This window comes from Chiloscyllium punctatum, chromosome 25, assembly GCF_047496795.1.
Source record: "Chiloscyllium punctatum isolate Juve2018m chromosome 25, sChiPun1.3, whole genome shotgun sequence".
Lineage (NCBI taxonomy): Eukaryota > Metazoa > Chordata > Chondrichthyes > Orectolobiformes > Hemiscylliidae > Chiloscyllium > Chiloscyllium punctatum.
This window is the reverse complement of record NC_092763.1, coordinates 58,380,335-58,397,547: the sequence shown is the minus strand read 5'-3', so window position 1 is coordinate 58,397,547 and position 17,213 is coordinate 58,380,335. Positions and strand designations below refer to the sequence as shown.

The window sequence follows — 17,213 nt, the reverse complement described above, 5'->3', positions numbered from 1 at the left end:
AAAGACAACATTGTCGAGGAGAATACTGAGAAACAGACGACTAGACGAGGCAGGATTGAGGTTCACAAGGAGGAGGTGTTAGCAATTCTGGAAAATGTGAAAATAGATTAGACCCCTAGGCTGGATGGGATTCATTCTAGGATTCTCTGGGAAGCCAGGCAGGAGATTGCAGTATTTGGCTTTGATCTTTATGTTATCATTGTCTACAGAAATAGTTCCAGTAGACTGGAGGATCGCAAATGTTGTCCTCTTGTTCAAGAAGAGGAGTAGAGACAACCCTAGCAATTATAGACCAGTGATCCTTACTTCAGTTGTGGGTAAAGTGTTAGAAAGTGTTATAAGAGTTAGGATTTATAATCATCTAGAAAGGAATAAATTGATTAGGGGTAGTCAACACGGTTTTGTGAAGGATAGGTTGTGACTCACAAACCTTATTGAGTTCTTTGAGAAGGTGACCAAACAGATGGATAAGGGTAAAGTGGTTGATGTGGTGTATATGGATTTTAGTAAGGTATTTGATAAGGTTCCCTACAGTAGGCTATTGCAGAAAATACGGAGACATGGGATTGAGGGTGATTTGGCAGTTTGAGTCAGAAATTGGTTAACTGAAAGAAGACAGAGGGTGGTAGTTGATGGGAAATGTTCATCCTTGAGTTCAGTTAATAGTGGTGTACCGCAACGATGTATTTTGGGGCTACTGCTGTTTGTCATTTTTATAAATGACCTGGATAATGGTGTAGAAGGATGGGTTAGTAAATTTGCAGATAACACTAAGGTCGGTGGAGTTGCGGATAGTGCTGAAGGATGTTGCAAATTACAGAGGGACATAGATAAGCTCCAGAGCTGGGTTGAGAGGTGGCAAATGGAGTTTAATGCAGACAAGTGTGAGGTGATTCACTTTGGAAGGAGCAATAGGATTAAAAAGTACTGGGCTAATGTAAGATTCTTGGTAGTGTAGATGAGCAGAGGGTCTGTGTCCATGTACATAGATCCCTGAACGTTGCCACCCAGGTTGATAGGATTAAGAAGGCATATGGTGTGTTAGCTTTTATTGGTAGAGGGATTGAGTTTCAGAGCCATGAGGTCATGTTGCAGCAGTATAAAACTCTGGTGTGGCTGCACTTGGAGTATTACATACAGTTCTGATCACTGCATTGTAGGAAGGATGTGGAAGCTTTGGAAAGGGTTCAGATGAGATTTACAAGGATGTTGCCTGGTATGGAGGGAAGGTCTCATGAGGAAAGGCTGAAGGACATGACACTGTTTTCATTAGAGAGAAGTGAGAACCTTTTCCCTTGGATGGTGACGGCTAGCATAGCTTTAAATTGAGGGGCGATGGATATAGGACAGAGATAGTTTCATTACTCAGAGAATAGTAGGGGTGTGGAATGCACGGCCTGCAATAGTAGTAGACTCTCTTATGAGAAGTAGACTCGCCAACTTAAGTGGTCATTGGATAAACATAGGGATGAAAATGGTATAATGTAGGTTAGTTGGGCTTCAGATTGGTTTCACAGGTCGGCGCAACATCAAGGGCTGAAGGGCCAGTACTGTGCTATAATATTCTATGTTCTATAACCAAGAGTTTCTCCTCAAAACAAAGAGATCAGAATCTGCTCAGTTCAGGCGACTGACTCTGAGCTGGCTGGTCATAGCCAGTGTGTTCCAGCCAGGAGAACTGATTTCTGTGCTGGCTGAGTTACAGCCAAGTATATCCTGTTGTTTGTTAGAACTCGTTCCTGAAATGGCTGGCTAAATGGCCAGTGGTACTATTGAAGAGACATGTGAGTTCCAGAATGAGTCAACAATGCGACCCAGTCTTATGTTGTTGGTTTGTGGGCTGCGACCTTCCACGTAGGGCATTCTCCTGTGTGTGGACCATGCTTCTGCAGGTGGAATCTGTTCCCGTGAGTGAACTTTGTTTTTGTGAGTGGATTTGCTTTTGTGTGGCGACTCTGCCTTCAGGTGTGCACACTGCCTTCAGGCGTGGACTCTGCCATCGGGTGTGGACCCTGCCTTCAGGCGTGGACTCTGCCATCAGGTGTGGACTCTGCCTTCAGGTGTGGATACTGCCTTCAGGCGTGGACTCTGCCTTCAGGTGTGGACTCTGCCATCAGGTGTGGACACTGCCTTCAGGCGTGGACTCTGCCTGAGTGTTGGGAATTTCTGTTGTGTGAGGCCTTTGTAAATTCTGTTACTGTATGTGGGTCTGTAATTGATTGTGCAAGGGGTTTTTGTGTATGTAGTTGGGTAGTTAGAGGCTAGAAGGTCAGCTGGTGACCGTGAGGTGTTTAGGGCTCAATGGCCCTCAGATGGCCTGTGCAATGGAAGGCAGACTACAGGCCAGTTAGTGCACAGGGCTGACATGGGCCGGGTAGCCGATAATTGACCCATGGGATGCAGGCTAGAGTGGACTGGTCAGTACGTGGGGTGGCTGGGAGCTGGAGGGTTGACAACCAGCCTAGGGGAATGCAAACAGGGGGAGGTCTGTTAGTACACAGGATGGACCGGGTCCAGGCAGCAGACAACTTACCCGTAGATAGGCTGGCCAGGAAAGAACCAGAAAGTATACGGGCTGGCTGGGGGTTGGAGGGTTGATGACCGGCCGGAGAGTTGTCTGTTAGTACACGGGGTGGTTGGGGGGGTGGGGCAGCCAGTACATGGGATGTCTGGGGGCCGGAGGGGCGATAACCGACCTGGAGAAAAGTCGGCCAGGAGGAGCCTGTCAGTACGCGGGGTGGGCGAGGCCAGGCAACTGATAATATTCTCGCAGGAAAGTCGGTATAGGGCAGGCAGACAGTACGTGGGGAAGCTGAGCCAGGCAGCCTGTAGGAAGGCTGACCAGGGAAGGAGCAGTCAGTACGCAGGGAGGCTGGGAGCCAGACAGCCGATGGCCAGTCCGTAGGATCACTGGCCAGGGGAAAGGGTCAGTCAGTACGTAGCGAGGTCAGGTGCTGGAAGGCCGACAGCCCGAATGTAGGAAAGCAGGATGGGTGGTTTGGTTAGAACACAGGGTGACCGGGAGCTGGGGGCCCAATGACCGGGCCGGAGGAAAGCGAGCCTGGGGAGGGTCGATTAGTACGTGGGGTGACTGGGAGTTGGGTGGTCGATGACCAGTCTAGAGGAAAGCAAGCCTGGGGAGGGTCGGTCAGTATGCAGGTGGCCAGAGACCAGAAGGCCAACTTCTGTCCCGCAGGAAAGCCAAGGGCAGTCTGGTCAATACGTGTTGGTGTTGACTGGTATGTTGTATGTAGGGTACCCAGGCACAGGAGAGTATCGGGGGTGGGGGAGTGGGAGAGTTGGGGCGAGGCGGGTTGAGTTATGTAATCCGTTGTTTGTATTGTTGAACATTGTTATCGGCTATGCTGTGTTTTGTGGACGGCTTTTCTTTGTGCCTGGGTGCAGGCGATGTGTAAAGGGTTTGCAGTTGTATATTGTGGTCTTCAGTCTGCTGTAAACTTTGACCTTAGGGGCTGAAATAGATTATTTTCTGGATCTGTCATGGTGGTACCTTTCAGAGGACAGTGACTTGTATGAAAATTCTGAATTTTATGTAGTGCTATTTGTTTTGTGAAATTTGGGGCACCTTATGGTTGTGTCCCTATTTCTCTTGTGTATTGTTATTGTTGTATTGTATTTTGTGTATCACTGAATTAAAAAATATATAACCAAGAGTTTAGAATCTCCTCAGTTCAGGCGACTGACTCTGACTCTGAGCTGGCTGGCTACAACTGGTGTAATGGTATATAAATAAATAGTGACTTTGTGTCAGGATGTGCCTCTGTGCCAATATTTCAGTGACTCACTGTCAGCTTCTCAAAATGGGTAACAAATAGTGTCTTTCCGAGCAATTCCACATCTAATGGAAAAATAACCAAAACACTGAGAACAGCCTACAAGCAAGCCATTGTACGTGATTGGGAATTCTTATCAACAAGCGAGCAACGCATTCCAGGTGACGCTGACACATGTATGAAGATCTTATGTTGCCAGTTTTTTTATTCTTGAAATTGTTTATGAAAAAGTGAGCTTCTAATTTCACATATTTCTGCTGAAGCTGTGCCAAAGGAGATTTCAGTCAACTACAGAAGTTGTCTGCTGTAACAACAAAGCAGTTGATTTGAAAAATGTTGAAAGGAGTTGAATGTCATTGTTTGATCCTGGTAACAGAAGTGCATATGTATACATATGAAATTCCTTTAATATTTGATGCAGGCAATAAAACACTTGAAACATTTGGAATAATGTTCCATCTAAAGTAACAGATAATAATCTAATATAGATAACTTTAATACATGTACAAAATCTCAATTTATGAGGGGAAGCTTGACATTTACAAGCAAACATTATTCTGTTTTAACAGTAATATAACAATATCTTGCACTCAACTCTTTTATAAGTTGCCCAGGCTAATTTTGAGGAATTTTGATAAGCATTCTGGTCTTTTTCAGAGAAAGAGAAACCAAGAAAGTTTGATAATCCATTTATAAAATAGGTTTTTTGGCAAACAACAACATATGAGCTCTTTGTTAAAAGTATTTTCATAAATCATGCTGATGAGGTTTACAGCATATGGACATGTTCTGCTTGTAAAGCAGTAGATTGTAAGTAGAATCTCAAACGCAGTTTAAATATCACGGTTCATATCATCACAATCTCCAATTATGGATCAAGAGTTCGGTGAACAATGTGCACAGAAGTTTTATTTTACAGAAAACTGACCGAATAATATGCAATTCTGCAAATAACCAAGATGATTTTTTTCAGGCAGGAGAAGATTCTATGTTGTATTAATTGGATGTGAGGGTTGTAGTGGTGTTTGGTAATGCTTTTGGGGAAGATGGTGGATTACTGATAATGTCACTGAATGAGCAATCCTTTAGGATAGATTAATGATCTGACAATAAAATTCAAAACCCACCATGACAGCTGGTAGAATTTAAGTTCAATAAATATGGAAGTAAAGGCTAGTCTCAATAATGGTAATGAATAAAGCATCACTGATGCTTTAGTAAAACCCCACAACTTCCTTTAGGGAAGGAAATTTGCCATCCTTACCAGTCTGGCAAACATGTGACAGCAATTTGGTTGAATCCTAATTGCCCTTTGAAATGATTTGCAAGCCACACAGTTCAAAGAGAGTTAAAGATAGGCAATAAACTTTGACCTTGCCAGATATGTTCGCATTTCATTAGAGAAAAAAATACTAAACCACATATTTAGAGTTAGCTGAATGCAAATATTTTTGGAGGTGCCAACTTCTGTAAAATTATTTTTCTGCTCACTAACCTGATAATGTTTTACAAACTATTACATTACACACTGACAGAGTCATCTGTGAAAAATAAAACATTTTTCTTCCAAAAGTCGCACTATTCTTGGAAATATAAATCACTTTTGAGAAATATATTTACTTTCAGAATTAGTTTACCCAGGGATTAGCCATGTTATTGAGATTAGAACCCCACCATTTTCACAGCAGCATGCATCAATTAGAATCCCCACATTTTTTTATGCACACAGTTGCATGCTGCATATCTGAATTACTGAACATTTCATCAATTCAGCCAGTTATTCAGTTATATAGTAAGAGAAATGTTATAAGATCAGAATTACAGGTCTAGTTTTATAGTTTAATTTCAAGTTTTCTTTTAAACAATGTCTGCCATTAAATTTGCATGTCAGGACAACATGAAATGACAATCTTATAATAAAGGGTCATCCTTGGAGAATTAAAAAAAGTTAAATCCTGAATTAGGTGCTTTGTTATTTGCAAAGTCATGCTGACTAAACTCCAAGTACATCAATTGAATATAATCATCTTCAAATGAATAAAAACTCAAACTTGGATTCACTATTTGCAGCAGATAGTGCTCAGAACAAAGTGGGAGTTGGACTCCTAATTGGAGCAACAACTAGATTATCTTAACTGGAGTTGAATTTGGTGTGAGCCTTATTTTAAACTAAGCATAAAGGTTCAACCATGAAAAGATAATCTCTGAAGGTAACATTCTCACTCTATTTACTCATTGTTTTCATCATTAACTTCCATGTTAGTTCAGGGATATATAAAATACACGTGCTGATACATCTGAACCTGTTCCAAAATATTAGGAACAAGGTTGGGGCATGTTACAATATTTTCAACAGCTCATTCAAAATGGTTCAGGGGTCACTGAATTATTTAGTTGAAATAGCACTCAAACTAAAGATCTCTTTCCATACAAAACATACTGATAATGGGCAGTAAGAGAGCACATACATTTCGTCTGTGGTAAACCCCAATGATTGAATATTAAACCAAATTATTCAGTCCCTCTGACACTTCTACTTTTGACAATTGTTGATTTTATTTCATCTCCTTCCCCAACTTCCCTAATGACCTCCAACCTGCTTGGTTCTCCTACCTGCTGAACATTGGCTTGTAAAAGGTCTCCCAACTGTTCCACCAACTCACTGAAGGTCGGCCTTTCTCCAGGCTCCCCATGCCAGCAGTCTAACATTGTTTGATAACTAAAACAGAAACATAACAAGAGTATTAGCTGACTGAAGTAGTAATATATCAAATCTATTTACCCAGGTCTAACAAGTTTGGACTTTGTGCAGCGTTTGCTGTGTAATCTACCGTAGCTGATTTATTTGCATATCATTAGTTTTATTTGTGTAAAAAGGAGTTTTAGTAACACTGTGTTTGAAGTGATATTTTTGGATTCCCATCATACTGGCAGCTGGTAAAGGCATGTGCAATTGAATTGTAAAATGGCCAAAAAAAAACCTAATGCTTCTATCTTTTATTGTGGACGCTTGAGTGATGAAGTTTATCTCAAATTTAATGCCTATGTTCTGCTGACAGTGAATACTGCAAAGCACAGTTCATCCACCAGAGGGCAGAAATCACAGAACCATTCAAGTTGTTGGAAGATTGAGACAGGAAATGCTTCAGCCATGACACTCAACCAGTTATTGACAGTTGCTCACCGTCCTGGCAGAGATGAACCTTATAAAAATGGTGAATCAGAGAGCAGAACTGCAGTATTATTAGAAGCGTATAAAACAGGTCAAATGCTGAAGAGACCAACTTTTAAAAAATACTTTAATGAAGCCAAAAACAACAAATCCTGGAAATCACAATGGGTCAGGCAGCATCCATGGCGACAGAGAGCAAGCTAACGTTTTGAATCTAGATGACTCTTTATCACTGTCATGTAATTGAATAAACCTTTCTTTGACCTGGATTTTACCTTTCAGCTTCAGGCCCAAATTCAGGTTAACAATTGAGTTCAGCTCTCAACAGGTATTGGTCTCAGTGGCTAGGACTCTTGGAGGAGATAGGGAGCAAACTTGGAACTCTTCTGCCATTTCATCAAACTGTAGGGGTTGGGCTGGGTAGATTAATAACCCACCTCTTTAATGTAAAATCACAACCTCATTTATTAACCAGTGAAGTATAAACTTGGTGGTATGGATTCTGCCATAGATTATTTCACCCTACTGCAACTTTTTTGTGCTTCACATTTCACTTCCATGAGATCATATTTTATTTAAGGTTATCTCCAGACTTGCCAACGTATCTTCAAAAGCTCACCTAAACAATGGAATTTTGTTATTTATAAATACTAATACAGTTGGAACAGTTCTGCTCCAAAAAGAAGAGATTGGTAGATAAATCTTACACTTCTGATGTGGAATATTCAGGGGGCTTCATCCTTGTTCCTTCTTTTAACTTGTGGCAAAATTCTTCATCTATTTGTACTCCTGGGTATGGAGAAGCACCTACAGCCGAAGAACACAACAGACAACATTCAGTTATTTTACTAGAAACCTTCTTCCATTCAAAGGCTCAACAAGTATTGTGATTTTTAAACATCTTTTCCAAATGGTCATTGTGAGCATGTGCGCTTTAACAATCGCTATCGGCAGATCACTTAGCCATGATAGAAGATGCAATCCGGCCCATTGTTGTCCTTCATGAACTTTTCCTCCACACCTTTAGAAGGTAGGGACATCAGTAATGCTCCATGCAACCTGTTTTATATTGAAATCAATGAATATGTGACAGATAGGCAATTGAATCTAAACTATCCAGATTGGTCATGCACTAAGTAGCTGGAGATAGTAGCGCCTGTGTGGTGGGTAGCATTCAAGGTCCTGAGCTCATCTGTTCCAGGCCAGCGGCAACTTTCTCTCTCTCTCTCTTTTTTTGTTTTTTTTTTGCTTTTCTTTCTTCATCTTTGAGGCTGGAGCGGTGTCTTCGGGGCAGTAGCTGCATGGATTGGGATTCCTGGTGGCAGTGGCAATGTGCGGAGTAGAGATTCTTGGTGGTGCCTGGAGCAGGGATTTTTGGTGGTGTTAGGCCTGGAGCCCAGACTCTTGGTGGTGCCTGGAGACTGGGATCTTGACGGTGGCAATGCCAGAGCTGGACTCTGGGTGGTGGTAGGCCCGGTGCCTGAACTCTTGGTTATGGCAATGCCTGGAGCAGGGACTCTTAGCGGCAGTAGGCCTGGTACCTGGATTCCTGGTGGCAAAATAGGGTACCAGCTGTGGGGGGTGGCAGTGCCTGCAGTGGGAATTCATGGCAGTCTTGATGAGGTGGTGGCAGCAGTGAAGCCAGGGTCTCCTGGGGCATCAGTGTTGTTGCTGTACCTAGGGCAGGAACATCTTGAGGCCCAGAGCACCTTGCAGAGACTTTGTAGAAGCTCTGAAGCTGTGCTTGAGATCCAATTTGAACAGGAGATGAACTCTAATTAAGTACTTTCCTTTTGTAACTCAAAACGGCACCAGATTATGGCATCAAAACACATTTGACTGTATCTTCCTACACATGTGACAATAAAATCATTCTTTCAGCCATTCAGTCATTCATACCAGGATTATTATAGCAATTCCTGTTATATTATTCCTTGACCTATAAGACCTGTATCTATAAGGGAAATTTCAATGGAAGTCAAAAGGAAGTGAAATATCTAGCTACAAAGGTGTCATTCTCATCATCCTAATCCCACCTGGGACACAGTTGGGAAGTTAGTACTGTCTGCCAATATCATTACAGATGCAAATCGTTATTTCTAATATTTAAATGTTACTAAACACAGAGTGCTGGGGAAGAAAGTAAAAGATGCCATGATCAAATTTCTTTCTAGTGTCCTGCAAATTAGAGTTCCTACAGGGTGGAAACAGGCTCTTCAGCCCAACAAGTCCGCACCGCCCCTCCAAAAACTATCCCACCCAGACCCATTACCCTATATTTCCCCTGACTAATGCACCTGAACATCATGAGCAACATAGCTTGGCCAATTCATCTAACCTGCACATCTTTGGACTGTGAGAGGAAACCCACACAGACACTGGGAGAATGTACAAATTCCACACAGACAGTAGACCAAGGCTGGAATCGAACCTGGGCCCCTTGTGCTGTAACAGGGTGGCAGGGTACTGCCTAGGTAAGCCAGTGCTGAATCTAAGGAACTGCGAATAAATTTTGTTCTCACTAAATTTCAAAGTAATATACCAAAGGAAGAATGAAAACCCCTTTGGAGTCATTGCCCTCCCTAACACATTTGAAAAAGATTGAGCTGATTCATTTCTGCTGTGATTCATTTGTGAAACAAAGAGTTCTGCACTGTTGACTCATTATTCTTCTTAACTTCAATTGCATTACACAGAGGTTTAGCTTTCTACATTTTTCAGCTACATAATATGAAATAACAAACAGATCAATAATTGTGAAACTTGTGGGTGAGCCACATGTCAGGGAATGGAGAAATATTGAAGATTGATATCCATGATCAGTGATATCAAGGGGTAGGTTTGGGCAAAGGCCACTTTGTCCCTTGAGTCCATTCTATCATACAACTGGATCCTAACTGATCTAACCTTTTATAATAACTACATTTAGCTAAGAAAGGTTGCTGTATCTTTTATGGACTAGGGAGATGAGAAACAAATCTCCCACTCCAGTAATCACAGAGAAAAGATCTTCAGGGTGACAATGTGTTTATTATATACATTGTGGTCCCTTCCTCCATCCATCAATCCTACCACCTACCCCCATATCAATCCTCTTCACTCTTCGATAAATAATAGATTATGTTTTTATTTATGCTATTTACAGAACAATATGAAGGTAAAATGTAGGAATTTGGATCATCATAATTTTTTCAAATTGCCAGAAATCTGATCAACCAACGCTTCCATGTCATAAAATACGAAAATATGTGGAAATAATAAACTTCTGTTTAAAATATTTGTCATTCAGAGTTTAGAATTTTCCCAGTCTGTTTCTAAACCAGGCCACAGTTGTCACTGTTTAATTCATTCAGCACATGCAAAATAACTACAACAGCAAATACACTCCCACATTTCTTCCTGGCATTAATTTTCCATGATTTGTAGTTTAATATGTTACAGCCAAACCATCTTACAGAATGACAGAGTTTAACAAAACTGGAAAACAGGCCAACTATGTGTGTTATTAAAATGAGACAGATTTTCCTTTGGGTCACCTAAATCAACAAGATAAGGACATTAACTGCGAGACATTGAAAACCAATCACAGACATTCTCTACCCATATTTATCCAGCCTCATTAAGGTATCCCAGTGCTGAGAAGCTTGGCTGAATTTGATAATATTCTTTGCCAGTCCTTCCTTTACACTCAAAGTGATGTTTTGATTGTCTTTCTAGTATTGCTGCATGATACTCTGATTTATTGCCTCCTTTAAATTCTCGCTGATGAGCTTGGGAATTGTCATTTAATGGGAGACATCTCACTACTCTCACATATTTATTTTTCAGTTTATCGTCTCTTACAGACAAGACTGAAAATCTATCGTTCTCACTGCTAAAAAAGTAAGAATCTGTATGACTCTAATCTTAGAATGTCTCCATGAAGTGTCTATTATTGAACACTGTTAGTTATGGGAGCTGTGATCAATGACACTGTTAAGCAAAATTGACTTGATGTGTGAACGTCCATTTTCATAATATAAACTGAAAACCTCACTGTGTATGACATCTGCACACACAACATGGGTGCTGGGGAAAAATAAGCACTACCGCTATTAGGCAGTAGTGTGGGGGAAAATAGAAAAGAAATATAAACTGAAAACCACAGACAATCTGTGATTTGATGGAAGGATTTTCTTTTCAGATCATAATAACAGAGACCAATGATAAATGTTCAGCTCACCTCATCTGTCTGCCATAAGTAGGATTCTGCAGCTGCTAGTTAGTTATTTTCTGAATGTGTGTGCTTCACTATGGCTGCAACAAAGATTATTCAATTTGTATTGAAATTAAAGGTCTCCCTCATGAAACAACACTGTACCTGTAGCTCCCTGGTGTCATTGACTCACTGTTTACTTTGTGTGATAGATTTCCCCAAACAAGAGCGCAAGAAAAAAAAACTTGTATTTTAAAGTTGAAATTTGCAACACTCTCTCCAACTACTTAATGTTCTCCAGTATTTGGTGTCAATGGTAGTGCTTTAGGGTTAGTGGAACATTTACATAGTAAAACAGCGAGAAGTTTTGAATATTTGCTCACCCACTTTACTCACTAACATTTGTGAATAATCACCAATCTCTGTCCTGACTATAAATTCCATCTCATGAGAAAAGAACAACAATTTCACCACAAGAGCTGGACATTCCATCATAGTTAATATTGAAATTGCTGCTCAGTTACCTGAATGAATAAAGACAACTTTGTTGGCAATTAGATAGTACAGCTATCGTTTCACAATTCCATGATTTATATGGATACTTATCCTATTATTGAACATGAAATAAAAGATTGGTTGGGTGTAATGCATTAAACTGGGTGGGAAGGATTGCTCATAATGAAGCTTGTCTAATTTTCCATCCTTCACAGGTGTGGAATCCTGCTTTGTGGAATTTCCTCTCTGTGCAATTCTTCATGCCAAATACAAGAAAAAAATATGTTCGACTGTTTTCATACCAGACTGGCATTTTCATTATTCTACAAAGTTATCTTACAAAATTATTTTTAGGTGCTGTAGACCTCAGGAAAATTGTGGCAGATGAATTTTCATTTAATTATAACCAATATCACAATCATTGTTTGCTTAGTTTTGTCTTAGCTGTGCAAGAAACAGTACATAAGGATCTATGAGATCAATAAAAAGTCTTCAAACTGAAGAAACCAGTCTGGATGTGAACATAGGAGGTACAGTTAGTAAGTTTGCAGATGACTCTAGAGCTGGAGGTGTAGTGGACAGTGAAGAAAGTTATCTCAGATTTCTTCGGGATCTTGACCAGATGGGCCAATGGGCTGAGGAGTGGCAGATGGAGTTTAATTTAGATAAAGGTGAGGTGCTGCATTTTGGGAAAGCAAATCTGAGCGAGACTTATACACTTAATGATAAGGCGAAAGTGAGGACTGCAGATACTGGAGATCAGAGCCTAGATTAGAGTGGTGCTAGAAAAGCACAGGAGGTCAGGCAGCATCCAAGGAGCAGGAAAATCGATGTTTCGGGCAGAAGCCCTTCATCAGGAATGAGGCTGGGAGCCTTACCCCCTCCCATATATCTCTCCACCCTGGAGGCTACCAGCTTCATTCCTGAAGAAGGGCTCCTGCCCGAAACTTCAATTTTCCTACTCCTCTGATATTTAATGGTAAGGTCCTTGGGAGTGTTGCTGAACAAAGAGACCTTGGAGTGCAGGTTCATAGCTCCTTGAAAGTGGCTCACAGGTAGATAGGATAGTGAAGAAGGCACTTGGTATGCTTTCTTTTTTGGTCAGAGTATTGAGTACATGAGTTGGGAGGTCATGTTGCGACTGTAGAGGACATTGGTTTGGGCACTGTTGGAATACTGTGTGCAATTCTGGTCTCCTTCCTATTGGAAGGAAGTTGTGAAACTTGAGAGGGTTCAGAAAAGATTTACAAGGATGTTGCAAGGGTTGGGGGATTTGAGATATAGGGAGAGGCTGAATAGGCCGGGGCTGATTTCTCTGGAGTGTTGGCGGCTGAGGGGTAACCTTATAGAGGTTTATAAAATCATGAGGTGCACAAATAGGTCTTTTCTCTTGGGTGGGGAGTCCATAACTAGAGGGCATAGGTTTGGGGTGAGAGGGGAAAGATATAAAAAGAAGCTAAAGGGCAACTTTTTCACTCAGAGGGTGGTGCATGTATGGAATGAGCTGCCAGAGGAAGTGGTAGAGGCTGGTACAATTGCAACATTTAAAAGGTATCTAGATGAATAGGAAGGGTTTAGAGGGATATGGGCCAAGTGCTGGAAAATTGGACTAGATTAGTGTGGGATATCTGGTCAGTGTGGACGAATTGGACCGAAGGGTCTGTTTCCGTGCTGTACATCTCTATAACTCTATGACTCTAAATCATTCCTTCTATCTCTTTCTGAAAGACAGTTCTTAAATTTTCATTCTAGCTTTATTTCACAAGGTAAAATTTATGGTTAATACTTCTGCTAAATCAAATTAATCCACTCTATTGTGACATTTGATGCAGACGGTGTTTATGAGCTCTATATACATTTAACAAGAGTTGGAAAGAGGGCTTGATTGGGTGGCCAATTTGCTGTGGTACATTCCTCATTCTGTTATTTATTTTTTAGAATTACATACAATGCCTCTCCCTCACTGCTTATTATGCAGTAACATGATCCTTTTTTCCAATAATACTCACACCTCACATTAAATCAATTCAAAATATTGCCCATTCTGCAGTGCCAATCGTTTCACCATGCAGCAGAGCTAAAGGAAGAAATATTATACTAAACAGTAGTGCATATAAGATCTTTATAGCCATAAAACCTATTATACTTTGGGTTTACTCACTAAAAGGAGCATTTCACTGAATCAGAAGGATTTTTCTTTGTATGGAAGGAGGTGAAAAGCTGAATGTCGGTAGGACATTCAAACAATACTCACACTAGCCAAACGAAGGTTATTTTACTGCAAGTGATGGTCATGAATGAAAGGAATTTGCAAGAATTCAGTAAATATTCACCAACACTTGGGTATTAAATTGCACCAGTCAAGAAGATAACAGATCTAGTTTCCATGAACATGCCAAGCTGAATTGACTGACACCAGTTGAAGGCATTAAAGATACTGAATGGACCAAATTCATCTCCAGAATCTTTTACTCACTTCTCTTTTTCAGTTGCTTAGCGATAATCGGCAAATAAGTATTTCATAATATTCAAATGGTTTGCATTAGTTAGAGATTCACTTTGTGCTCCTATAAACTGGAACAAATTGAAAAAGTGGTTGCTGAGTTAGGAGGTGTGTATTTGTAATGCAGTTCTCGGTATGTAAAAGCTTATAAAATGTGTAAATGTTAAGCTGATCTTCCATGTGTTGTTGCCTGAATTTATGGAATGGAACATTCTGTTCCTGCATGGAATTTTGAAATGGGAATAACAAGGACAGCTTATTGGCCAATCATGGTTAATTTTTCAGGCAATGAAATTCCTGGATATTGTAGATTAATAACATCAATCAAGCAGGGAAGTAAGATTCTTTACTACATGCTAAGGGTAATGAAAATCTTTCTTATTTCAAGTAAAATTATAAAAGCATTGCAAAAGAAATTGGGAAATCTTCCTACTACATCAGTAAGGTTTAACGCCAGATTTTCTAAGGAGAGGCAACCATATTTAGATTGCTACTCTGCTCCTTTTTTATGCTAGGAAAGAGCTTCACATTGCTGAGAGGAGATTCTGATCAAGGCTCCTTTAGAAACTCAGGCAGAACTTAAATCTGCCAAGCTTCTCATAGTCTGTGGTTGTGGACATGGAGGGTGGGGGGAATGTAAACTATGATCCACTTTTCACAGTAGTCAGTTGGTGCATTTGGGATTTACTGGTCTGGTATCAGAAATAACTGCTGTGACAGCTCTTGTAAAAGAGCAAATACACCACAAGGTGATTGTGAGGTCAGGGTTCCAGGTGGGTAGATGCCAGTTATGTGGGGTCCCTGGTAGATGTTGGTGAGGGTTATTGTATTCGAGCCAGTTGAAGAGATGGGTTTAGATCCAATAGTGGTTGGGAGGGTGATGTCAGCTTCTGGGGATAGGGAAGCCCAGTGCGTGGCGTAGGGGATATGTATAAAGTGCTAAGTCTGGGACGGGGTAGTGGGGTGGATGTCAGATCGAGGCCAAGGGGTTGTCATGTCTTGGGGTAGAGGGGTGTTGTCTGCTCAAGGTCTGAGGGGTTGAAGGGGTCCTGGGGAGGTGCAGTTTTGTGCGATTAATTTGGGAGAGAGCAGTTGATTATTTCTTAAGAGTTGGACGAGATTTTTAACAGCTCATCTCAGTTATTATTTAATTAACTTCAGTGGAACCCTCTCAATTCTCTGATTTGAATTGAAAACTTTTGCTTGGTTCCAAATACAAGGGCAAAGCCCAGTGAAGTCTTTAATTTCCAAGGAAATTCCATTAGAATCTGCTATGTCGGAGATTCTACGATGGTCTGACCAATGGAAAATCTGAAGAGATCATCCACTAGTTCGATTTTTTACTTTATATAATCATGCAGTTGATGTAGATTTTCATACTTTTGAGAATCTTTCAACTAAGATGCCATGCAGAAATCATCAATTCAGATTAACTGAGCAACTTCACGTTTCAACAATGTCAATGGCAATGATTTATGACAAAATCATATATTCCATATAATGGTGGATTCAGATTTGCTAAAATCATAAACAATGGAATTCAAGCTGAAGACATTAACTGCTGTCATTACTGCACAAAACAATTTCAAGTCATCATAGTATTACAATATATCATTTGAATCCATTGTGTTATTATTTCCTAATGTATGAACTGACCCCAAAGGCACACAGATCCGTTTACAATTAAATCAGGCATAAAGTTTAAATAGAAACTGGATGCTTCTACCAAAGACGGCCTAATAATTTCAAAATTATTTAACCTTAGTTTTTTTCGACATGCAACCTCAAGCAACATTTACAGGTAAACCTTTGGCTTCCCAATTTTAATTATTTCTTTTTTTTGTCAGGCTTACCTAAGGAAAATATTTCCCACAGCAACACTCCAAAAGACCAGACATCACTCTGAGTTGTGTAGATTTTATCAAATATGGATTCTGGTGCCATCCACTTGAGTGGGAGTCGAGCCTGCAAAGATGAACGAGACTTTATCAGCCACTGGGCCACTGAGAAAAAGTCAAGAACTAATATTTCAGCATCTATAAATGAAAGCTGTCATTCTTACACACTTACATCTCCTTTCCGTACATAATCTGGGTCTTTGTAAATGTCACGAGCCAGCCCAAAATCACAAATTTTCACAACGTTGCTCTCAGACAAGAGGATGTTCCGTGCTGCCAAGTCTCGATGGATGCACTGGAATTGCAATGGAATATTCAGAAGCTTAGAAACCAAGCCTACTATGTTCTATTGATTGCAGTTCTTAAAACCAAACATTGATATTCATTTCTTGATACTTGGGATGCGACCTTCGCTGAAAATGGGAGGGAAAGATCATGTTGCCAGGTCTTTGTCAATGCTAACACACACTTGGCCTCCAAAAAGAATGCTATAGTAGCATAACTTGCCTTGCATTATGACTTTTCCTCCCTGTAAGAAATACTAGTGTTTGCTTTGTGCCTTTTCACTGGCGCTTCATTCCAGTCGAGAACTTTGGCATGCTAACTCACAGAGGTACCCTACCAAGGATAATTTCTCTCCTCAGGTAGAAAACTGCAGATCAGATGGGAGTCATTTGACTTCTTGCCCTCTAGCTATGATGTCATGGAGCAATTGCTTGGTGCTTGCAGCCTGCCAATAGTATGTATTACGTAAAGTAGGGAGCCCATCAACCCATCTAATCAGAGTTAATACTCCATGTGTGTCCTTTAAATCTGTTTACCTCATTATAGACTTGCAGCATATCTTTTTGTTTCTTTTCTCTCATGTGCTAATCTGGGGTTTTCTTCTGAAAGGATGCAAACTATATTTTTTTCAATCACTTCCAGCAGTAGTGTCCAATTTTACATTTAAATCTGGCTCACGCCTCAAAATGACTTGGACATCATGCCTGCAAGAATGAGTTGATGCTCCATTTAACACCTGATGTTAAAGGCTGGTCTTAGATGGTGTAGACATTTATCATATTATGTGGACATCACAGGCTAGGCCAGTGTTTATTGCCCATCGCTTTTTGCCTAGAGGGCAATTGAGAGTCAACTACATTGCTGTGGGTCT

The 17,213-nt window shown here is 40.6% G+C and overlaps 1 protein-coding gene across 2 annotated transcripts in view; it reads right to left on the bottom strand.

Moving 5' to 3' along the window:
- Window positions 1-17,213, bottom strand: part of kdrl (kinase insert domain receptor like) — a 210,341-nt gene that overhangs the window by 30,661 nt on the left and 162,467 nt on the right. For both annotated transcript variants that reach the window (XM_072595317.1, XM_072595318.1), the window contains exons 23-26: window positions 16,230-16,352; window positions 16,013-16,124; window positions 7,674-7,773; window positions 6,408-6,513 (exon numbers count right to left, since the gene is read on the bottom strand). In XM_072595317.1, coding sequence (XP_072451418.1) covers window positions 6,408-6,513; window positions 7,674-7,773; window positions 16,013-16,124; window positions 16,230-16,352 — 441 coding nt within the window. The remainder of the gene's footprint in view (window positions 1-6,407; window positions 6,514-7,673; window positions 7,774-16,012; window positions 16,125-16,229; window positions 16,353-17,213) is intronic.